We start from the raw sequence: 26,088 nt of genomic DNA, 5'->3' as shown, positions 1-26,088 counted from the left end.
ATCAAATAATATCAACATTTTGATTACCAAATATCAGTATATGTATATTAAACTGACAATGCAAATTCATTTGTATGTTTTTCAGTAAAGTGCAAATTATGTTCTAGCCTTGGGAAGGCATAGGGGTTTTGATTCCTACTCATGTTAATTTCTGCTCGTTTTGAGTTTGACTCGGTTATTTATTGTAATTTCTGTTCGTTTTGGGTTTCATTTATTTATCAAAGCTGATTTGTGGTAATTTCACGCTTGGTAGATTGTTTGATTTTATTTTTGCTCATTTTCGTTTAATGGAGCTCTTTACTTTTCGTTGAAAAACTTATTTTGTGAAAAAGTTTTTTTAATTAAATTCTGTTCGTTGTATATTGACATAGTCTTTTCAGGGAAAAAGAAATAATTCTTTAAATCTTTTCGTTTTTTTAAGACTTTATGGTTTGGCCTGCTATTTGTATGCTGGAGAAAAATTTTCAGCAATTTTTAACAACATACACCCTTTTAAAAATCTAGACACAAATAGTAGTGTTTAATTTAGTTTCATACCTCCTCTAGTTGACCTGAAATAGAAAACTTGATACCATTCGCAAAAAAATCTGTTTACTTTCTTTGATGACTTGGATACACTTACGCTATTTTGATTTGGTTAAATTTTAAGAGCATAAGTAGCCTCGAAAGTTTGAACATAATACCCTCAGTCGTCTTGGGATAGTGCTGAGATATCTTATTGGGAATTAGCATTATCACAGTGCATTTTGATTAAATCTTGGGGCAACGTTTAGTTTTTAAACATAATGAGCAAATGGGAGAGTGGGACGTGGGATAGAGGCTCGAACTTTCAGCCATTTAGCAACCTCATTTTCAATCGAATGAGCCCTTTCCGAAGTTCCTAAGACAACTCCTTCGATACGAAGTGCCCTGGTCTAAAAAAAAAATAATAATAATAATTCACTGTACCCATATCGATCTTTATTATAAAAATTTCAAGCGTTCCAATCACTTTCGACTGTTAAAAAGGGCACTAGTACTTTCAATTTCTAATCGAATGAGCCCTTTTTGAGTTTCTACGACAGCGCTTTCTATAAACACCTTATATGCCCCCAGTGTATAAAAATGCAAAACATGTCCGTTGAATCAGCTAAATTATAATTTGAGTGATTTTGTTGCTAAATCAAGGGCGCCGGCAGAAAATTTTCCAGGGGGAAGGGGGGCAGACGCCAAAACAGTAGTGGTGGTTGGATTAGAGTTTAGGTGGTTTAGGGCACTAAACCACGATTTTACCCCTAAGAGGGCGAATTTGAAATTAATTTAAAATTATGAGAAGCTAATTGATTTAAAAGTATCGATAACTAAATTTTAGGCTTCCCAGTTGCAAAAGAAGTAATGCCACACGGTGGTAGTGCTGGATTCAACCAACTTGATTCGCTTTATTTGTAATGAAATTAGGCTATGTTTAGTGATTTGTAATTGTGTATCAGCTATAATGAGGGGGGGGGGGGGGAGTTAGACATTTTTTAGGCCAGAGTAGGGTAGATTCCTACAAAAGTACATTTTAAAGGACAAACTGCTTACTCTTCATGAGGCTTCATATAAGCGTTGAAAGAGGAAGGGGGAGTAGGAATTAATTAGAATGGTTCTCTATACAGCTAATATGTTACATTCCCACATCTACCAGCACAGAGGTGGAAAGGCAAGGCAGGTCACCATCAGCCCAGCGCTTTCTATAAACACCTTATATGCCCCCAGGGTATAACTTACCAACCTTACCCCAGGAACTGGGAGAGGTTTGTCATTCTCAAAGGCATTGTTTTCGGGACTTTCAATTACATAGAACAAAATTGCTATCTCAAAAGGTTGATTGGATATATGTGGGGGAAAGGTGAATGTGAGAGGGGGGTTACCTACTCTCAAATCACTGCCGGATATTAGGAAGGGCGATATTCCACTCGATTTCAAATCGAATGAGTCATTTTTGAAATTTCTACGACAGCGCTTTCTATAAAACTTAATATGCCCCAGTGCATAACTTACAACCCTTGACCTGAGGGCTGTGAGGGGGACGTTATCCTCAAAGACATAATTTCCGGACCTTTTAGCTAAGTTGAACAAAATGGCTATCTCAAAATTTGGATTGGATTTGTTTGGGGAAATGGTGGGTGTAAGACTATTAAAAAGGGCTCTAGCCGTTTCAATCTCCAATCAAATGAGCCTATATAAAAAAATCCTTATATGCCCCCAGGGCATAACTTAAAACCCTTGCACTGAAGGCTGTGGGGGAGGGTCATCCTCAAAAACATAATATTCTGCCGAACCTGTTAACTACTTCGAACAAAATTGCAATCCCAAAATTTTGAATGGATATCTTTGGGGAAATAGTGGGTGTGAGAGGGGCGTCAGTTGCCCTCTACTCTCTTTCGATTATTAAAATGGGCACAAGCCCTTCTAATTTCCAATCGAATGAGCCCTTTTTGAAGTCTCTACAACACCACTATCTATAAAAACCTTATATTCCCCCAGGGCATAACTTACAACCCTTGCCCCGAGGGCTCTGAAGGCGTTATCATCCTGAAAAACCTAATTTCGAAGACTTTTAACTAGCCTACGTTGAACAAAATGGCTATCTAAAAATTTTGATTGGCTGTGTTTGGGGAAAAGGTGGGCGTAAGAGTTAGTTGCCCTCAATCACTTTCGACTATTAAAAAGGGCACTAGTCCTTTGAATTTCCAATCGAATGAGCCCTTTTTTAAGTTTCTACGACAAAGTTTTCAATAAAAACCGTATATTCCCCCAGGGCATAACTCACAACCTTTACCCTGAGGGCTGTGGGGGTAGTGTTATCGTCTTAGATATAATTTACGGAACTTTCAACTACTTTGAACAAAATGGCCATCTCAAAATTTTGATTGGATGTGGTTGGTTAAATGGTGGGCGTGGAGGGGGTGTTAGTTGCCTTCCAATCACTTTCAACTATTAAAAAGGGCACTAGTCATTTCAATTTCCAATCAAATGAACCCTTTTTGAAGTTTTACGACAGCGCTTTCTATAAAAAACCTTATATTCCCCCAGGGCATAGCTTTCAACCCTTGCCCTATGGGTTGTTGGGGGGGGGGGGGTTGTAATACACAAAAACATAATTTACTGAACTTTACACTACGTTGAACAAAATGGATACCTCAAAATTTGATTGGATGTGTTTGGGGAATAGGTGGGCGTGAGAGGGGGGTTAGTTACCCTCCAATCGCTTTTGACTATTAAAAATTGCACTAGCCCTTTGAATTTCGAATCGAACGAGCCTTTTTTGAAGTTTCTACGACAACGCTTTATATAAAAACTTTATATGCCCTTAGGGCATAACTTACAGCCCTCGCCCTGAGGGCTGTGGGGGAGTCCTCAGAAACATAATTTATATCTGGAAATCAACTACACTGAACAAAATGGCTATCTCAAAATTTTGATTGGATTTGTTTGAGTGGGCTTGGAAGGGGTGTTAGTTGCCTTCCAATCACTTTCGACTATTAAAAAGGGCACAAACCTCTCCAATTTCAAATCGAATGAGCCCTTTTCGAAGTTTCTACGACAACTGCTTCGATACGAAGTGCCCTGGTCTAAGACCAAGAAACCAAAAAATAAATAATACATTGTGCCCACATCGTTCTTTACTTAGGCAGCGCTATTGCGCTGCCTATGATTCATTACTGTGAACAATTTGATTTTTTTGCTTTTGCTCCAACCAAATCATATAGAAAAAATGTTCATGGAAAACTGGTTAAGGGTTACTCAGTCACAGATTAGAACTTATATTTTCCTTATTATGGTTCAAAATCTATTGGCAGACAACCAACAAGGGGGCAACAAACATTTTTTCCATGTTTATCCCTATTCTTCTCTTTCTCCTTTGGTTTCCTTATAATTACTTTATAGTCCCAAATTCCCAGGGGGGCATGGCCCCCTTGCCCTCCTTACTGGCGCCCATGTGCTAAATTTAATGATTTTTCAAGAATGTAGTGGATTTTTTGTTGATTGATTTTTTTTTCAGAAATTAAATGATTTTTTGTCACCTGGTGGCAACCCTTATGTAGTCCAGGAAACGTGGCCTAAATTCATTCCTTATATTACCTCTTTTAGGTAAATTTTATGATATGGGTTGCTCACAACTACTGGAATGGAGTAGTTCATAAGATTGACAAAGTTTCGACACCAAGAACTCGTCCTCAAGATTCTTCTTCATCAAATCCTGAATTTTGGTAAGAGTCATTGAATTCAAAATATGAAATGCTGATATTGTGCATAAAACGTAATGAGTACAGAACATCATAATTTCCCCCCTCATGTCTTTTTTATCCATTGAATTACAGGTACAGCCCACCCCCTTAGTAAGAAGACAGACCCCGAATGGCAAAACGAGTTGTATACAAATCCTATTCAGAGGTTCTTATGGATTTTACTAGTGGAACTCTCTGTGTACATAGTGGTGGCAACCTGGGGGGGGGGGGTTGTTCCCTACTGCTAGATTTGTTCCCCTCATAGATTTTGAAAAATAGGTTTTTAGAGGCACTTTATTGGAAAAAGTCCTTTTTTAGTATTTACATTAAGAAATTTTGAGAAATACAACCTCCCCCCCTCTAAATTTTATGAATTGACGTCACTGTGCGTATACTGCATCACTTACCTCAGCTCAAAAGGAATAAACAATATTTCCTTAGAACTGCTCACGTTGACATCTTGCTTCTTTCCTAGTATTATGCAACACTAATTTGAATTTTGTGTTTGAAATTTGATACTGTAACATTGATTTTCAGAGCCTCAGCGTCGGCTGACCGTCTTAAAGACAAAGAGTCCGTTAGCGATTTCTCCCAGGGGACTATCTAGCATCGAAAGCTATCGAGAATTTTTGTTTTGACTGTAAAATTGAACCGAAAAGACAAGCAAATTCTAGTTCCCTTTTTTTCGGCGAGTATGTCAATCAAAGCGGGAATTCGTATTTACCTGCTTTTTCAGTCTTTCTGCAACATACTATGTGTATAGTCTACTGTTTCCTACTTCTTCTACTGCTGCTACTAATACTACTGCTAAGGCTCAGGGTAGTAAGGATAAATTTTCAGCGAATGTCGAGGGGAATGTTGAATTGAACTTAAACACGCTATTTGTACATAGGCTTCAAAAGGGTGATTCAGGAATATCTCAAGAACAGCTTAGAATATAAGGTTGAAACTTCTAAGGCATGTTGAGATGGATGTTGAACTAATAAAACTGAATATACTTCTGCTACTACTAATACTACTACGGCTATCACTAAATACTACTCCTAATGCCCCTGCTATTACTTAAGCTAATACGACTACTACTATTACTAATGCAAAGGGTATGGTATATGGTAAAACTTTCAGGAAGTGGTGAGGGTGGTGTGGAATTAAGGTGGTAAAAATGGCATATCAGCAATATCTGAGGACATACTTAGAGTACTAAGGTGAAGCTTTCAGGGCATTTTGAAGAGGGTGTTGAACAGAATCAAATATAGTATGTGCATATGGATTATCAAAGGAAGGGGCGTCGTTGGGGAAGGGGGGGGGCAAGGGGGGCATTTTCTCCCCAATAATGAGGAGAAAAATTAGTATATATCTCTTGCCCCTTAACTATTCTGATATGGACCCCTCTTGCCCCCCAAATAAAAATGCTGGAGATTCGCCTCTGATCAAAAATGTGTATTAACGATATCCCAGTAACGCCTTAGGATATTAAGCTAAAATTTCCGAAGCTAATAGTATTACTACCTCTTTTGCTTCTACTTCTACTAGTACTGCTGCAACTATTGAACTAAATCAAAACAGTTTAAGTGAATCCAGGTTGTCAAAATGGCACAAGTGGGATATCCTAGGACTGGAATAGGGTATAAAGTAGAAACTTTCACGGAAAGCTTATGTTGCTTTAAAACAAATTCAAAAGGCACTCCAGGGTTGTCAAAATAGTATAGATACAATATCTTAAGAACAGGACAGGGTTTTCAGTTTTGAAGACGTTGAACTAAATAAAAAGACCTTATATGCATCCAGTTCTGTCCATAGGGCATGTCTGTGCTATCTCAGGAACTGCTAAGGATATTTAGTTGCAATTGTTAGGGTATGTTGAGTGGTAAACTGATGTAAGTTAAAATCCACTATGTGCCTCCAAGATTGTCAAAGGTTATATCTGTAATATCTCACGAAAAGTTAAGAAAAACAAGATGAAACTTTCAGGGCATGTGGAGGGGATAGCTGCTTAATATTTGTCTGTTCTCAAGGTTTTGACATGATCGGAATTACAATTCCATCAGCTCTATAGATCCACAAAGATCATGCACATTTTCAACCCATGTATGTGAAAGTATTTCCCTGTTTCCATCAATCCAAAGCATTTTTGAACTGCTATTGTTAAAAATTGTTAAGAAATTCCGTCAAACATATATATAATAAGTCAAAATCTGATTTTTACTGAGAAAAAACGAAAATATTCAATGGCAGATGAGTGGCAAAACTAGAATTTTTGCATGATTGGTCGGGGCTGTTTATTCTTTCACTTCTTTTTCTACTGAATGGCCTCACTTGGATTTTTAAGCCTTTTTTTCAAATACATTTTAAAGCCTTTTTTTACCGCACAAGTGCTAGAGGAAGGGTAGTACCCCTGGGTCTGCACTGTGACTTACGTCTTGGCTGTGATGTCGTCACGTTGTTGATAGAGATAACCTTTTCTATTGTTCCTTTTTTTTCCAAAAGAGCATTGTGATCCCTACCATTTCCCATATAGATTGCTTCATTGACAAAATAAAATTAAGAACTATTACATTTAGAAAAAATTTAAAGTACAAGAGACAACGAAAATGAAATCAGATTGTTTGGATCAGTGGTAACTTACAATCTAACGGTCCTATGTCAATTTTAAATTCTTGGTCAACCTGCCAGAGATTCTAGGCAGGGGTGCCTTTCCAAAAGCTAACGCACAAGTATTTGTCCAATAAGAGAGTCATACTTACTTCCGTCGTTTACCATCTAACCAAACACTTGGGAAACTATAGGTTTCACCGTTTGCCTGCAGTTCCAAGGGACTTATTTCAATATTTATAACACCGTATTCCACATTTAGACCACAAGCGGCCAAGCCTATTAGGCTTAGGTTTCACTTGTTCGCCGCCTGTAAGTCCAACCAAATTCAGTCCCAGATTTTACATACAAGACAAGTGGACATTGTCCGTCACGCGACAACCCAAAGTCAATCCAATCTTTCATCCCTTGATTTTATGACTATCTACCTTAGTTCTGCCCTAGGAAGGACCTATGGTTGGATGATAGATAGACTTATCTATCAGCAAATGAAATGACATCATTTTTATACAATCCTAAAAAGGTCTTATCTCAGATTTGCCTCTCAATTACTCGGACTATCTATCTGGGCTTTTTCTACAATTAGCCATGTCTTGATGCCTACTGCAAAATACTTGATTTTAATTCAATTTAAATTCTTTTAATTCTTGATTTGGATCAGTTGTAACTTTAACAACTATGCATGTCTAATTCAACCTTTAATGAAAAAGACCTCGATATGTAGTTATGTAGGTTTGGGTGCTAAGTAGGCCCAAAATTTGAAAAAAACAACATGGGTGAATAATAAGCAAAAATTAATTTTTGATATTAAACAGCTTAAGAAAGCGTAGATTCCCTTTTGAATTAGTGGCGGATCCAAGTTTGTTTGTTGTTGTTTTTTTTTTTGGGGGGGGGGGGACAAAATAGGTTGATCTGATAACTTGCGTTAAAAGCAAGTTTAATTAACGCGAACTTGCGTTAATTAAGTAAATTACACTACTTTAGACTATGTTAGGGGGTGTGCTCCCCCTCGGCCCCTGGATCCACCACTATTTTGAATCTGTAGTCTTTTGGGGGAATCAATATATTGTTGAAGTTTTAATTTTTACAGACGGAAAGGGTTGTCAAATTTAGCTAATAACTTTCGTTTATTTCTTCAGTGTGGCAACACCGAAGAAAATATGACAATGCCCAAAACACTTCGAAATATTGAAATAATTAAAAGAAAATCTTAGACAATTGTGACTTTCTTAAATGAACGAACCTAAGATGAACCCAAGGGAGGAGGCAAACATTTTTCTGTTTGATGTCTTTGGTAATTTAATTCCAACCACCCACTCCGTATATGGACTGTCTACATGACCAAAAAGTGAACTGTGGGCTGAGCCACGATTTCAGTGTCCCAAAATGTGTTTTTCTCTTTCAGCTATGTTAAGTATTTTTGAGTGCAAAAATTTCAAAAATTGTTGACCTAAAATAAGTAGGCAACTTTAAATTTTAGAGTTAAATATATTCATGTGTTCGAAATTTTTGTGAAATTTGAAATTTCGTACAGCCACTGTCTTACATGTTTTGGAGTCTTTCGGCGTGGAAAATAACAAAGCTTTATTTAGTCCATTACACAACAGTTTTATAAAAATTCTAAGAGTGAAGATCTCGTACAATTTGTTATCGTGAGTAAACTATTGAAATTTACTTTTTCTGTTTAAAATCTACACTTGCTTGGACATCTACTATCACCAAGTGCAAAAGTAACACACTCTTTAAGTAAGAAAAAATGAAATCAAAAGCTTTCCATTTTTTTTACGAAGCAGAATCTTGTGTAAAAACATTGATACTGTTTTTTTTAAGTTTTGAATCCTAATCTGTCTTGGATGCATTTATCTTCTGACTTGATGGTTCTTGTTTCCATACCGATTTACATATTGAAGTTTCTACAAAATTATAATTTTTCAAGCAATCGCAGCCACACAATTTCCATGCACTGTCAATAAAGATAATAACTATCAAGGATTCATAATAACCATTACACACCAGTTGTCCCAAAATTTCATAACCAAAGGGTTGAAATTCTTATTATTTTAACTATCCAACTCTCTCTCTTCTTCTTCTTCTTCTACCTCTATAAGGCTTGCCCCGGAAAAACAGAGACTTTACATGTGAAAATTGTTGTGAATTGAAATATTTTTTCTCTTGTTCCCTGACTAAAAGTCTCTCAAAGAAGCGCCAATAAAGTTGACAAAGACAAAGTTGCAATGTCTCCAAGAATTGTATTTTCCTTATTGTCAGTCTAGAAATGTCGTTCGGCACTGCTATTTGATGCAAGTGCACCAAAAGATGGGGTTAGATATGCACTTAAGGAATAGTTTGGTTGGCAAACGGAAATACATCATAAAAATAAACTAATGGAATCAAAACGCACTATTTTTTAACATGGAAGTATTGGACAGTGGCTTGATTGTCTGCTTGGCTTGACCCAGACAAAAACCCTTTTTACATCAAACTGTTCAGTACTCTTCTCAAATACAGTACACACGAAAGAAAGACCGCATTGAAATCTCAAAGCCGGTATTGATAAACAGGTCTCTGTTGCATAGTGAGATATTGCTCAGTCCGTGACAAAGATTTTAACGTTAGTTTTTTGGGGTTTAGGGGGACTATAAGGTAGTTAGGTTAGGTTACGTCTTTAATATATGCTATGCTTCCCCCCCCCCCTAATGTGCAAATATATAGCCTAAATTTGTTCATAAACTATTATATTTTCATCCTATTTTGTTTTATTTCATTAGCATTAACCAAACTTCACTTATCGTATGTGTCCTGTATTTGAGAAGAGTACCACCTGTTCTTTATTTTAAGATAGTAAATTAGTTAAATCTTTTCAGTGAAATTTCCCGAGACCCGCCTGATGGGAATTCTAATTATTCGGATTGTGAAGATTGTGGTGACAACTTAATTGAAGAAATCGTAGATATTGACGAAGCATCTATTTGTTGTTCCTGTTGTGAATCAGAATTTGAATCAGAGTCTTGCAGGTAATCCAATACTTATTGCGGGCGTAGCCATTACTAATTAGGGAATAGGAGGGATACTAAAATATAACATTATCAGTTTCTTCAGAAAAACCCTCTACATCATTATGTGTTCATAGTTTTTAGATGTCCAGTAACCTTAGGCTGGTAAAAGGCAGTCTCCAGGGGGAGGTGGGGTACAAGGCTTAAACCCCTTCCCTTTGAAATTTTTGTTTGACTTGTAAAAACGTAAAAAAATACATATAGAAAGATTTTTGAGGTGTTTTAAAAAGTTCTTTATTTTAATCCCCCCCCCCGAACAAAATTTTGGATGCGCCCTTGAGCGAGTATTTCTTTCGTCATCTTTTCGTTGCTTGCCAAAGCTAGAAATATATCAATTAAAGAAAACTAGTAGATTTTGCAACATATCTTTTGTATTGTAGAATTTAGTAATTTTTCCTTAAACATGTCAAACAGTTCGTGGTAACGAACTGTAAGTAAGGAGCGACCCGGCTCAATGGTAACCGAAACTCTAGAAAACGGGTTTTTGATACCAATAGATATATCAAAAGAATCAGATTTCAATGCTGATTTCAAATATATAACTTTCATCAAGTTTAGTGCTACCCATCAAAAGTTACGCGCCTGAGAAAATTTGGCTGATTTTCAAAAAAGGGGGAAAGACCCCTAAAAGTTATAGAACCTTAATGAAAATCACACCATCATATTCAGCGTATCAGAAAACTCTACTGTAGAGGTTTCAAGCACCTATATGCAAAAATGTTGAATTTTATATTTTTTGTAAGAAGAAACGTCACTAATACGTGTTTATTTGTTTGTTTTTTTCTCCTAGGGGTGATCATATCGACCCACTAGTTCTAGAACATTGCGCGGGGGCTCACTGGAATGAAAAAGGAAAGTTCTAGTGCCATTTTTAAGTGAACAAAAAAAATGGAGGGCAACTAGGCCCCCTCCCTCGCTTATTTTTTTCTCAAAGTCACCTGATCAAAATTTTGAGACTGCCGTTTTGTTCAACATGGTAGTATATACGATAAATATGTCTTCTAGGGTGACTTGATCCCCCAAAGTTCCCAGAGGGACGGCTAAAAGTTATGAACTTTACCCAATGTTAACATTTAGTTTTGGTTATTGGGAAGTATACAGAATTTTTCCGGTGTTTTTTTTTCTGGTTGTGGGTGGGAAGGGGGGGTCGGTGGTTATGTTGGAGGATCTGTTCATGAAGGAAGTTTTCATGGGGGAAGGGAAATTGCCATGAAGAGGGCGCCAGACTTGCCAGCATTATTTATTGGTTATTGGGAAGTATACAACCATTTTCAGGAAGGATTTTTTCTGGGGGGGGGGGGCTAGAGGAGGGGGTTACTCTGGAGAATATGGCCGTGGATAATGGTTCGTTGGGGGATGAGACATTTCGATGATGGGGGCGCCAGATTTCCAAGCGTTAGAAATTAAATAGATCATTAGACGATCAGAAATTAAATAAAAAAAACAAGTTTTTTCAACTGAAATGTAAAAAGGAATATTAGAAATTAAAACGAACTGAAATTATAACGTATATTAGGGGGTTCTCCCCCAAGTCAATACCTCGTTCGTTACGCTAAAGTTTTGTTTTAGTGATTTAAAAATATAGATATATTATAATTAAACGGCCAGTTTGATTATTGGGTTTGTTTATCAAATTTTTTTTTAACTTTTAACGTAAAGAGCGTGTTATTGACTAAGGGGAGAACCCCTTCATATACGTAATAACATATACGTAATAAAAAAACAATAAAAAAAAACAAGCGATACGGCTCAATAGTAATCGAAACTTTTAAAAACGGAATTTTGATGTCAATAAATGTATCAAAAGAATGTGTTTATAATGTTGATCCTAAATATATAAATTTTATTAAGTTTAGTATTACTCATCAAAGGCTCCAGGCCTGAGAAATTTTACTCGATTTTTTAAAGAGGGGGAAACATCCCCTACAAGTGAAAGAATTTTAATGAAAATCACACCGTCAGAATTCAGCGTATCAGAAAACCCTATTACATAGGTTTCAAGCTCATATCTGCAAAAATCTGCAACTTTGTATTTTTTGCCAGAAGAAAAATATACGAATATAGAAGTTAGTTACGTAAGTTAATTTGTAAAGACATCCATTTAGCAAAAGAAAAGTAAAATTTTTATGCAAATAAAAGCTGCATTAACTAAAAAACGATCAGAAATTAAATAAAAAAAACAAGTTTTTTAAACTGAAAGTAAGGAGCGACATTAAAACATAAAACGAACAGAAATTATTCCGTATATGAAAGGGCTGTCCCCTCCTCAACGCCTCGCTCTTTACGCTAAAGTTTGACTCTGTCCCACAACTTTATTTTTTAAAACAATAAAAAGCTTTAGCGTAAAGAGCGAAGGAGGGGACAGCCCCTTTCATATACGGAATAATTTCTGTTCGTTTTAAGTTTTAATGTCGCTCCTTACTTTCAGTTTAAAAAACTTGTTTTTTTTATTTAATTATGTACAAGGCCAAACACCATTCTCAGTGTATCTGTAAACTTTCATATTAAGGAAACAGCTTGTCTCCACTGCTCTGATTTTCGCTAAGTTCATTTTTCTGTTCCAGTTTAGCATGAACTGATACCAAATCAAGCTCCATGTTTGCTATTCTTTCCATTTTGCTTGTTTACGGACATAACAAGAAGCTTGTCCTATATCTTTGAACGAGCAATAAATGTGTATCTATCTATATAGACCCCGGCGCCGCGCCGGCGGATCGACCGAATGCCGCCGACAGAGGCGGCGGCGTTCGGTCGACTTTAAATTAATTTTGCGGCAATTTTTTATTGCATCAACCGCGAAGTCGGAGCTTTTCCTTCTCGTGTGGTTTAGTATTTCGATTGTCCTGATTAGAAATCAAGCAGGGCTTGCACTATCCCCGAATTTTCGGGTATATCCCCGAAAATCTATGCGTCACCCCGAAAAAAAATTTGGCTCTCCGAATCCCCAATATCACGCAATCACGGTGCCACCCCTAGTGATTTATCACCAGTGACTTTCCCTGCCAAATATTACTTTGCATTCCATAATTCTTCACTACTCTCTGGTTCGTTAATTTTCGTCTCTTTTGTTACTTTGCATAAAAACCAGACAGATGCAATATGCATTTGCAAATGCTGTAATATACACAGTTCTTCATATGTTGACAAAAAAAGTATCGTCTTTATGAAATGAGTTTAAATCATTTCGAATGCAGTTTCCCAATCGCTATTTCTTACATCATTCGTAGTCAAGAATTTTATTTTCAAGTTGAATAGAATTATAGAACGCATTCACTGCTATACAGCTTCAGCCTTCAGTTGGATTTTGAAATTGACAGCCGACAGATTGGTTCTACAGGTGAATTGTAAGTTTGCAGAATTTTTTTTTTCTTTTGCTGTTTTTAGATAAGATTTTCTAAATGTTTAATACTCAATTTTTGAACGCCTTATAGAAAATACAATATTCTTTCTTAAACATTTTTACCCCCCCCCCCCCAAAAAAAAAACACCCTTCTATTGAGACAAAATTTAGCTATAGACTAAGCTATGTACAAGGTACGATTGTAATTAAACAAGGTACAAGGTACGATAGGAATTAAAGATTGAAACGGAAGTTACCCCAAAAATATGATTCATAAATAAATTGTAAATTATTGCCCATAGGGGGGGATAGGGGGCTATTATTTTAAATGATAATACCTCATTTTTTTTATTGAAAGCAGGGATGCCAAAAAGATAATTATTTTTTTTCATTTAAAGTGGAGGCAGAAGAAAATGATATCAAATTTCCTGAGAAACCATTGAAATATTTTGATGGACCCAGGGCCCCCCATTAGGACTTTTTAATTGTCTTGGGTATTTTACGATTTTTCATAGGCTACTGGCCTAATTTGGCTTTTGTGTGTGCTCCCTTTTAATTAGATTCTTTGGATCTTATTGAATGCCACGGCGAATCTATGACTCCGTTTCTCAATAATTTGAGGTATATCTGAATAATTTTGACATTTTTGTTGTTGTCTTTATACCCCTTTACTCATATCCTTAATTTTTTTCAAGGAACACTTAGCTGTTTAACATTATTTTGCGTGTTTGTTTGAACCATATAGTGACCTAGTTATATTAAGTAAGTTATTTTTTTAATGTTAAGCTGAGGTGGTATCCTATCAAGGTGGTGTCCAGAGAGGGGGGGGGTAGGGAGGTATTACATTTAAATGACAATATCTCGAATTTTTTTTATTTAAAGCAGGGATGTCAAGAAGTTTTTTTTTTTTTTATTTAAATCAGAGACGGCATCCTATCAAGGTGGTATCCAGAGTGAGCTATCGTATTTAAATGATAATACCTCCATTTTTATTATTTTTTTTGAAAGCAGGGATGCCAATAAGTTAATTATTTTTTTTAAGCAGAGACGGTATCCTATCAAGATGGTATCCAGAGGGGGGGGCATAGGGAGGTATTACATTTAAGTGATAGTACCTTGATTTTTTTTATTGAAAGCAGGGATACCAAAAAGTTGAAACGTTGACAAAAATGAACAAGATTTTCGTAGTTACACTTGATACAGCACTTGCATAGTTTTATCATCCAAAGGGAAAGGGACATATGCGTCCAACCCGTTTTTTTTATGAAACGGGTTTACATTGAAAACATTCATTCATAAGTACCAGGCAGATTCACACTAAAACAAATTGGCGTGACGAAAGCGATATCGACATTCCCACCTAACGTTGCGTTCGAGTGACAATGGCGCCCTTGGTCCAGTGCCCAAGTTACATTAAAAGGCCAGGTCATAATAAAATCTTTCAATTTGGGAGGTTCAAGGAGGAGTCTTTGACAGTCTTATGACTTTCAGGGTACTAGATGTTGCAACGTTCTTACGTATCTACAGTGGTTTAAAAAATTCGATCACCCCACAAATGATTACCAAAAATATACACAAATATAACAAATGTATCATTTGGAATATTATAACACTTTTTTCAAAGCTTTGAAGAAAAGCAAAAAAGGCTAAGTACCCCTAACTACGCTTGAAAGCTATTTTAAAAAGAAACTCTTTGGAGATTTCCATGGATATGACCATAGCAGAAGTTTTGAGCCTGGGTGGGGATCAAAGAGGAGTCTTTGAGTATTTTGACCACAGGTGACTTATTGTTGCGACTTTCTTAAATTTGATAATTTTTGTGAGCATTTGGAAATCAAAGCTTAAACTCAAAAACCGATACTAAGTCTCCTAACATTTTGCTTGGATCAAAAGTGATGAACTAGAAAGAAAATCTCAACATCTTCTTTGAGCTACTTCAGTCTGAACATTATTTTATTAAATTACATTTAAAATAGACGAGCTTTTCATTTTTTACCTAAGAAAATAGCTGGCACTTCATTTTTCTTCATACCGAATAAACTATTAAGTGCTTTTTGTTTCATTGTAATTGACATGTTCTCATGTGAAGTGTTCACCGTGCATTTTTCAATTGGATAAATTTATTCCTTTTAGATGCAGTTCATAATTTGACGGATAATAGGTATTTATCAGTTTATGATTTGGATTGAATCCCCAAAAGAAAAAAAATGAATAATATCCAAAAGAGCAGCCAAAAGCAATAAAAAAGCAGCAGTTCAGCCTTAGCCTACATGACATATATTCTATAAAGAAACCAAAAAAACAATTTAAACTGCATTTTTTTAAATTTTTTATTAAAAACCAGTTTTTAATACAAGAAGGCTTTTTAGGAATCCAAAAGAGCAAAAAAAAAAATCAATATCAAAGTCGCCTATTTCAACTGTTTTAAAGGGGACAAAACAGATATAGGCAAAGGGCATTATGAAAAAATTAAGCTTCTAAGTTCAAAGTTATATTCAAAGTTTTTACCCGGATAACTGACGAATTTTGTGATACGGTATTTGAAGTTTTGTATGCAGTAATGCTCGATGAAAAAAGACTACTAATTTTTGATAATTATTTATGTTAAGAATACATAGCTAATAGATCCTTCAACTACTCGTATTATGCAAGGGTTGTGAAACGCCACGGCCATTTCGTTTCTACCAGATTTCTACTTCTCCTGATAAATAACGAAGAAGACCAGTTTCCAGCCAGCGACTTGTGAATTTTTGAACTTATGAATAGGCCCGAATCTGTTGTAAATTTAAGTTGTGATTTGACAAAGACTGATGAAAACATTAATGTTTACGGTCAGCATAGATCACGCCGGCGGCGCGCTGTTTTTGCCCCGCCGCCACCGGTCTTCCCTCGTCGGCGCGGCATCGGGGTCTATATCTATATATTTGGGTTTCTCGGGAACGGCACGATAATTTTTCCAATAATTAATATACTACCGTTTCTGGTTAGTATCAAGGTCAGGGGCGTAGTTCCAGCATTTTTATTGAGTGGCCAAGAGGGGTCTCAATCTGAAGAGTCAAGGGTCTTGGGATATATAGTATTTTTTCTACAAACTATTGGCAGGGCAATTGCCCGCCCCCCTGCCGCCCCTCACCGAAATGACACCTCTGATCAAGGTTAGTATTTCAACCTTGGGAATGTTCGTCTTCCGTCTCCCAGTCTCCATAATATATTTTTCTTAAATCTTTCTGAAATCAGAGACCCAACGATAAATAAAAGTGCAAATAGGGATAAAATCCTTTTAATAGACAGTGATAAATTTCACAAAAAAACACTAGATATTTCGGTCACTGCATCTGTATCTTTTATTTTTTGTGAAATTTATCACTGTCTATTAAAAGGATTTTATCCCTATTTGAACTTTTATTTATCGTCATAGAAAGGCAATGATCTTCGAAATTATCTAGAGACCAACAACCAGAAAAAACTTTCAATTTAAGGTTGACAGTTTGACAGGGGTTAGCGAATATCAATCACATTATTACTATTCTTAAACATTCTGATCTGGGTTTATTTTGCGTTTTAGTTCATCCCCTATTTGTATCAAATTTATGCCCACTGATTGTTTGATTAATTAGCAGGTCAAGTAAACCTTACCGGTTGATAAAACTGGTCAATTGCAGTGGCTTAATTTTGTCAAAATCCGGAGGGGGGGGGTTACGTTGGAGTTCCCAGTTCAAGAGATTTTCCCAGTTCAAGAGAAAATGACAGTAAAAAGTGAAAAATGAGGCATATAATACCAGAAAGGCAAAGGTTTACTAAAGAAAACTGATTTGTTTCTGTAGATGCTTGAACTATGTAGGCCTGTCTTAGTATTGGCAAGGTTTTTGAAGATGCAAAATTTTACGTGGGGGGGGGGGAAACTGGGATAGGGGGAAAGTTGCCCTCCCTGTCCCATAGCAAATCACTCCCGTAGTCAATTGAACTTCGAGAGTGCTCTTTGCGGGATATTCAACTTAAGATATTGCTGTTTTGGACTGGAGTTTTCGTAAAGAAAGCTCCTTGTTTTTTCTTTGTATTAAATAAAAGAAAAACAAGTTTTTTAAACTGAAAGTAAGGAGCGACATTAAAACTTAAAACGAACAGAAATTATTCCGTATATGAAAGGGGTGTCCCCTCCTCAACGGCTGGCTCTTTACGCTAAAGTTTATTTTATCGTTTAAAAAAATGAATTTGTAAGACCGATTCAAACTTCAGCGTAAAGATTGAGACATTGAGAAAGGGATAGCACCTGTCAAATACGGAATGATTTATGTTCGTTTTCAGTCTTAATGTCGCTCCTTACTTTCAGTTTAAAAAACTTATTTTTTTATTTAATTTCTGATCGTTTTTTAGTTAATGCAGCTTTTATTTTGGCCCACCGTCGTTGAATAAGAAAAAAAAAATTTCATAAATATTTACTTTTCTTTTGCTAAATGGATGTCTCTAAATTTGGTTATGACGTAATTTACAAATTAACTTACGTAACGAACTTCTATATTCATATATTTTTCTTCTGGCAAAAAATACAAAGTTACAGATTTTTGTAGATATGAGCTTGAAACCTATGTAATAGGGTTTTCTGCTCAGACAGTGTGATTTTCATTAAAATTCTTTCACTTGTAGGGGATGTTTCCCCCCTCTTTAAAAAATCGGGTAAATTTTCTCAGGCTCGTAGCCTTTGATGAGTAATACTAAACTTAATAAAATTTATATATTTAGAATTAGCATTATAAGCCCATTCTTTTGATACATTTATTGACATCAAAACTCCGTTTTTAAAAGTTTCTATTACTATTGAGCCGTATCACTTGTTTTTTTTATTGTTTTTTTATTACGCATATGTTATTACGTATATAAGGAGGTTCTCCCCTTAGTCAATACCACGCTCTTTACGCTAAAAGTTAAAAAAAAATTGGATTCACAAACCCCTGAATCACAAAGGCCGTTTAATTAGAATAGATAGCTCTTTTGAAAGCACTAAAAAAAAACTGTAGCGTAAAGAGCGAGGTATTGACTTGGGGGAGAACCCCCTAATATACGTAATAATTTCTGTTCGTTTTAAGTTCTAATGTTGCTTCTTACTTTCAGTTGAAAAAACTTGTTTTTTTTGTTTAATTTCTGATCGTTTTTTAAATAATGCTTGGAAATCCGGCGCCCCCTTCATAGAAATGTCTGTTACCCCAAAGGAACATCCTCCACGGAAAGATTCTCCCGAGAAACCCCCTCCTCCAGCCCCGCCCTCCGGAAAAAAATTCTTCCTGAAAACGTCTGTATACTTCCCAATAACCAATAAATAATGCTGGCAAGTCTTGCGCCCCCTTTATGGCAATTTTCCTTCCCCCATGAAAACTTCCTTCATGAAAAGATCCTCCAATATAACCCCCGACTTCCCCCCCCACTACCAGAAAAAAAACCTCCTGAAAACTTATGTATACTTCCCAATAACCAATACTATATGTAAACAATGGGCAAAGTTCATAAGTTCTGGGGGCTTCGAGGGATTAGGTCATCCTAAAAGACATAGTTATAATATTTTCCACCATGCTGAAGAAAATGGTTATCTTAAAAGTTTCGATCGGGTGACTTTGGAAAAAAATGAGCGTGGAAGAGGGTCTAGTTGCCCTCTATTTTTTTGGTCACTTAAAAAGGACACTAAAAATTTTAATTTCCGTTCCAATGGACCCTCTCACGATATTTTAGGACCACTGGGTCAGTACAATCACCCCTGGGGAAAAGAAAAAAAAACAAATAAAAACGCATGCGTGAACTTTCTTCTGGCAAAAAATGGAAAATTCCACATTTTTGTAGATAGGAGTTTGAAACCTCAACAGCAGGGTTCACTGATACGCTGAATATGATGGTGTGATTTTCATTAAGGTTCTATAACTTTTAGGGTGTCTTTCCCCCTGTTTTTGAAAATCAGTCAAATTTTCTCAGGCGTGTAACTTTTGATGGGTAGCACTAAACTTGATGAAACTTATATATTTGAAATCAGCATTAAAATCTGATTCTTTTGATGTATCCATTGGTATCAAACTTCCGTTTTTTAGAGTTTCGGTTACCATTGAGCCGGGTCGCTCCTTACTTACAGTTCGTTACCACGAACTGTTTGATAGTTCAGAGGCACCAATTCACGAACTGGCCAGACAAAATAGAATCGGTTTTATTTTTCTTCTTAAATGGTGTAATTACGCGTGCACAAAATCTTTTGTACCCTGCGTTTTTACTATTAATTTTTGAAACCCTGTGGAAAAGAACTTTGTCAAAGAAAAGTAAAGAGCCATATTAAAACTCACGAAAATTAGAAATAAAGTCCTATCTTAAAACTAGGCGTATCTTCGGTACCTGAGTAACGAATAATAAGTCAATCTTTTATCAATTTTTTGATTGGTAACGATTAAAATTGATACTATTAATCTTTTTGGAAAGAGATTTTTAAATTGTGTTTCTATTCACCCAGCTAATCTCGTTCCCTTGTTACTAAAACAATGAAAAGGCAATCATTACGCTATTTTATCCGTAAAACACGAAATAAACGGGTATTTGCCTATTGGTGCCTTTATTTCTTGAGTTTTTTAATTGTTCTATAAGTGGTCCAATTGGTGAAATCCCATCGTGGAAAAAACTGGGATTCTATCTGTCACCTCTCATTAAGTTTACTTGCAACATAGTGGTACACGTTTTATGGAAAGCATTTACTGAGCCTTGCTCTGTATTTTTTTCGGGGAAGGGGTATTTTACCCCAAGACTATTTTTCCATGGAACTATTCCAACGTACCTTTCAAATTTTGAAATCCCAAAAATACTCCGTAAGATATGTATGCAGTTCTGTTTACTGTACTCATTTTCAAAATTCCCCAAAACTTTCTGCTATTTTTCAACGACGCAAATTACAAAGAACAAGACTTAGAAGAAACATGTTGAAATATGCCCAAAAACTAAATCTGACTTATTATTACAGTATAGGGTTTGGAAAAGAACTACCCTGTTAATCGATTTTATTTGAGTTCTGACCCAGTGCCAGCTTAAAATTTTGTTCTGGATTAAAAAATACAGAACCTGAATATTAGCGAAAGCCTGTTGATAACGTCTGTTGGTAACATCTGTTGACGAAAGTCTATTGGAAACGATAAAATTCATATCTTCATCATACATTTCAAGACCCCCGTCTCATGCTTACATTTTATGAAAATGACCAATATGCACTAAATTTGGTTTTATATCGAATCTTCTATATAATATAGTGATATATTTGTATTTAACAGATGGTAAAGCCATATACAAAACTGATACAAATAGGGAAAATAAATAAGCAGATACAAGTAAATAAAAGAAAAGTCCTATTTTCGAGTCTTTAAACCCTTTAAAATAAAATTGGATATTGCCACTAGATATCTAGGAGACGTTGATTTAAAAATCCCCAGTAGCAGCCAACCATTTCCACCATTAAACGAATCTCCCCTTTTATTTGCCATGTCATTGCACCTAAAAAGAAAATATCCGAATCGATCCCCGAAAATATCGCATAGCAGGAAAGTTCGTAATATATTTGGAAAATTAATATCCCTTCAATTTGTTAAACGTGGTAGACAATAAGCTATATTTGTTATATGCTTAGATTATCGGGATCATAATCGAATATCCGGTAGCCGAGGAAAAAGCTATTCGGAATCCAAGATTTCACAGTTCAGAGGATGTAAAAAGATAAGCACTAAAATCTTAACAAAGAATTTCCGTTTTTAAGTGAAGAATAATATGTTACACAATTTTTACATTACTACTATTAATACGGTTTATAATGGCCAGAACATTTCATATTTGTTGTGTTTTAATACACCTTGTGGTATATTTTTGATATTACCGGGACCATGAGACTATTTCGGAGAAAAACTTATGTGTAAGCATTTCTTTTTTCTCCTTCAATCAGGTGTATTTTAAATCTTATTCTTACATGTACACTGATTGAAAACCAAGAGAAGAGTCCTTAAAAAATGTTTAAGGACTCTCTCCCTTCTTCTTTTTTTTATAGAGCATATTACAACAGGGATGTATTTCTTTAATAAAAATTTACCTAAAAATGGAGCGAAATTGAGGTTTCCATTCGTAGCTCTTTAATTCCGCCAAGAAGAATTTAAAACGTCGTCTGTTACTATGTTTCGACGGGGTAACTAGATATAAGGTAACTAGAGACCCACCCTTCCTAATCATAGGAAACCTTTTTTCACATATTACTAGAGGGTGTATTCTTTTTATTACTATTTCCTTGCTCTCTTTAACGAATTAAATGATATTTATTTCCAATATATATATATATATATATATATATATATATATATATATATATATATATATATATATATTATATATATATATATATATATATATATATATATATATATATATATATATATATATATGTTGACGCATAATGATGTTATCTTGAATTTATTTGATAACATTTTATTAGCATTATTAACATTATAAGGAACCATAGGTATCCAACTTCATGTGGTGAATTTAAGGATTTCTGATTTTTAGAAATCAACTCATCCTGGTTCCAAAAGGGGTATTTTGGAACCAGGGTGAACAAACTGGCCAAGAGGGGGGGGGGCTTTCAAGTATACAACTTCAAATGGTGAGTTTAAGGATTACTTATTCTTACAAATCCGATTATCCTGATTTCAAAGGGGTACCTAAAACAAAGGGGTCAGGAGGGGGCGGACTTCAGCCCTAAGCTCTACAAGATACAAGACGGTTATAATGTATATCCAATGAATTAAATAATACTAATTTTAAAATATATATACACTTAGTGATGTTATTTTAAAATCATTTTGTAAAGTTTTCAAACAGTTCGTGGGGACTCTGCTCAATAGAAACCAGAACACACAAAAAAAATTGATGACAATTATTACATCAAAAGAATACTCTTCATGCTAATTCAAAATATATAAAGTTCATTAAGTGTAATATTGCCCATCAAAAGGTACAGCCCTCAAAGAATGTATCTGATTTTCAGAAAATGGGGAGAGAACCCCCAAAAGTCAAGCGATCTTAACGAAAATCACACTACCTGATTCAGCATTAAAGAGGACCCTATTTTAGAAGTTTCAATCTCCTCTCTAGAAAAATATGGTATTATGTTTTTTTTTGTACCAGAAGGAAGATCAAGGCTGCATGTTAATTTGTTTTTCTCAGACGTGACTGTATCAAACCAATGAACTTAGAAGATTGGGAGACAGTTGAGTTAAATGGAAATTAAAAGTTCTAGTGTCCTTTTTAGTGACCAAAAATATTGGAGGCCAACTAGCCCCCTATCAGAGCCTTTTTCCCTAATAGCATCTTATTAAAATTTATAGATAACCATTTGATTCAGTATAGATGAAAGGTCCGATAACTATATCTCTGGGGACGACATAACCCTCTACAGCCCTTGGGGAAAGGGGATGTAAGCTATGCAATTTGTCCATTGTTTACGTATAGTGTCTTTTTTATTGGGAAATGTACTTAAATTTATCGTGGGAAGTTTTCCGTTGGGGGGGGGGGATATACAGACATTTTTTAGAGGGGACTTTCCAGGGACTAGGGGGAAACTCCTCCATGAATGAGGCAAATCCATGGCATAATGTTTAAAAAATCAGGAACTAAATAAAAAACAGTGAAATTCAAATTAAAGTGATGATAATTTTCCATTGGGAATGGTCTGAGGAATTTTCAGTGAGGAAGGAAAGGTCTAGGGAGAATTTTATGGGAGGGGGATTTAAGCAAGATTGAGTTGTGCACGGGAGAGTTTTTTGGGGGGAGGGGGAGGCATAATAACCATAGGGTACTCAACTTTGAATGATAAATTTAGTATTTCTTATTTTTATCAGACTTCATGTTCTTATTTTAGAAATCAAACTATCCTGATTTCAAAAACGGTATTTAGATTAAAGTGGTCAGGAAGGGAGGTAGGCTTTTCAGCGTGGGAGCTTGGGGTTCGGTGAAGGGTTGAAAGTTCGTTGAAGGGTTGAAGGTTCGAAGGGGAGCTTGAGGTTCATTGAAGGTTTGTTGGGGCTCATCATCTAGGTTGCTCAAATATCGATAGTAGATCTTGAATTGAAATATAGATGTTTGGCTCTATTGGACGAAGCATAATAATTGGTATGATTGGATTGCTTAAGATTAAGGCAGTCACTGGAAAGAAAGTTCCATTATAGAAAGTGTTTTAATATATTATTTAAAAATAGAGATTTGCAAGACTACTTCATTCGAAACTTTTCCATAGTTCATTCATGTAAATTTCTACCTCCCTCTGCACCCAAATAACTTTTCGATTTTTGGAAAACATGTGGAAGGCTTTGACAATTTTTGAAACGCTCGTCGAGTTTTACCTATCTAAGGAACCTAATTTTTAGTAAAATATTTTAGGCATGTGCACCGTGTTCTACTTACCGTGTTCTTGTTACGTCTGCCTTATCATTAACACAGAAGGAGTGAGGTTATCCATAATTTCTCGCAATATTTAAAAATATTTAGGTGCTTATCTGTTAGCCAGTACACACTCGAGAATTTGGATCTACAGGTACAGGGTTGAAACTACTAAAACACTTGAGAGATAGATAGGAGATATATAATTTAGGCTGTATATTTGCACTTTAGGGGGGCTCGGGGTTAAGTATAGCGGGGCTGCATGCAAAATGTAACTCAACCTAACCAAAATACCAGCGAAATATCTATTAAAGGATAGCTACAATGATGTTTTCCACTGGGCCGAAGCTAATTGTCTACGTATAGAAACAGAAATAAACCGGTTATTGTCTGATTTTATAGATTCAAATTCTCTAGTGTGTACTGCCTAACAGATAAATACCAGAATTTACTTTATTTACTATTTTGACAGACCTGCTAACGGATAATAAAAAACCGTGTCTGCTAGCTTCTGTCCTTCCCCCAGTGGGCTTAAATAAAGCCAAAGTTATTTGAACTTAAGAAATATGCACAATTCAAAATTATGCAATTTACCGTTATTTTTTACTTGCCAGATTTATATGACTTAAAACTTTTACAACTAGGGACCGTATGGCTATCATAATAAGTTTTAAAACGTCACTTAATTTTGGACCATTTCAAGCACCTGTTAATCATTGCAGCTCCGGTAGGGACATAGACAGATCTTCGGTACACAGCAGTCGGTCGTTCACTTGGTATTTTGCTCTGATATGTGATTCAATCTGATATGGATTTTAAGATGATACTTTATTAAGTGGGCAATGGTAAGATAATTTTGAATATATATATATATATATATATATATATATATATATATATATATATATATATATATATATATATATATATATATATATATATATATATATATATATATAATATTTATTTCTTTGTGTTACAAATAAAAAGTCAGTCATACTTGAACACAGGGGTTCCTCTTATTCTCCCGCCTGGGCTAAAACCTCTGTATACCTATTGAGTATATCCAAGAAGCAGAAAACACATTTATCCTTTAGAAAGTTAGGGTAACCCTATTTTTGTTCATCTCTAAGCTAGGCACTATAATATCCCAATTTTTTCACTATTACGCTCAGTAAATTTCTGTTCACTAGGTATTTTTCAAACTCTTGGGGTAAATTTTCCTTGTTGAATTGACATTTCTGGCAAGTGTAGAGGCAGGAACATTCTTTTCTAATTCTCGGTCGGTTGTAATAAACTGAGATTGATGTGTTAATCTTTAATCAGAAAGTGTTTTAAGTTTGGATGATTATAGGACTTTTGGTAGTTATTTAGTAGCCGGTAAACATGCCAGTAGAACCGCATCAAAATCTCAAAGATGCTATATGAAAAACAGGGTTTCGCTGCGTAGTTTGGTATCGCTGACTCCGTGACAAATATTTAAACTCCAGTTTTTTGGGGTTTAAGGGGCAAAAAAAGGTACCTAGATTAGGTTAGTTTAGGTTGGGTTACATATTTAATATATGCTCTGCTTTAGCCCCCCCCTAACGTGCAAATATATAGCCCAAATATGTTTCTAAACTATTATATTTTTATCATACTTTGTTTTATTTCATTAGCATTAACCAAACTTCACGTCTTGCGTGTTTACCGCTACTAAATAAGTGCCGGACTTTTTTCTGCTCTTATTAAGTTTTAATATGGCTCTTTACTTTCTTTGAAAAACTTGCTTTTGGTAAGTTTCTTATGAAATTAATATCGTAAAAAGACGAAATATGAAGGACTTTGTGCAAACGTAATTGCGCCGTTAAAGGATAAAAAAAAAACACTTTTTTCGGCTATTCAATTTACGAACTGGTGCCCTTGAACTACACAAGGGGAAAATAAGATAACTTTTGTTTTAAGAAATAAGATAACTTTTTGTTTTGGTGCTAGAAATAAGAAATGCAGTTTCACATCTACATTAACTTAATATATATATATATATATATATATATATATATATATATATATATATATATATATATATATATATATATATATATATATATATATATATATATATATATATATATATATATATATATATATATATATATATATATATATATTCCCTGGCCGTAAAAATTTACATCTATCCTTAATTTCCTCAGTTTAACCTACCGCAGGGCCTTATTCAGATTTTTTTTTTCGGGAAGGGGGGATGTTTTTTAAGGGGTGGGTACACACAATTAAAAAAACATCAGAAGTGTGTTTATATGCATTTTGTTACGTTTTTGTGAGTCGGACAGAAATTTCAGGGGAGTCAAACTCCCTAACCTCCCTGGAATCACCCTTGACCTACAGTTCCAGTTTATAGGGAGTTTCATCCAAAAGGAGT

General features: G+C 35.2%; 1 protein-coding gene across 2 annotated transcripts in view; it reads left to right on the top strand.

Annotated features, from left to right (window-relative positions):
- mwh (multiple wing hairs) overlaps positions 1-26,088 on the top strand; it is a 194,735-nt gene that overhangs the window by 68,701 nt on the left and 99,946 nt on the right. Inside the window, exons 3-4 of one of the 2 annotated variants that reach the window (XM_089087066.1) lie at positions 4,117-4,235; positions 9,710-9,859. In XM_089087066.1, coding sequence (XP_088943192.1) covers positions 4,117-4,235; positions 9,710-9,859 — 269 coding nt within the window. Of the gene's footprint in view, positions 1-4,116; positions 4,236-9,709; positions 9,860-24,393; positions 24,515-26,088 lie in introns of those variants that run through there. The other variant, XM_089087067.1, reaches the window with a different exon arrangement.

Source organism: Artemia sp. Qi Xiang Cuo, chromosome 3 (assembly GCF_049724085.1).
Source record: "Artemia sp. Qi Xiang Cuo chromosome 3, ASM4972408v1, whole genome shotgun sequence".
Classification (NCBI taxonomy): Eukaryota; Metazoa; Arthropoda; class Branchiopoda; order Anostraca; family Artemiidae; genus Artemia; species Artemia sp. Qi Xiang Cuo.
The sequence above is the reverse complement of the archived record's forward strand: the minus strand, read 5'-3'. Positions and strand labels throughout refer to the sequence as shown.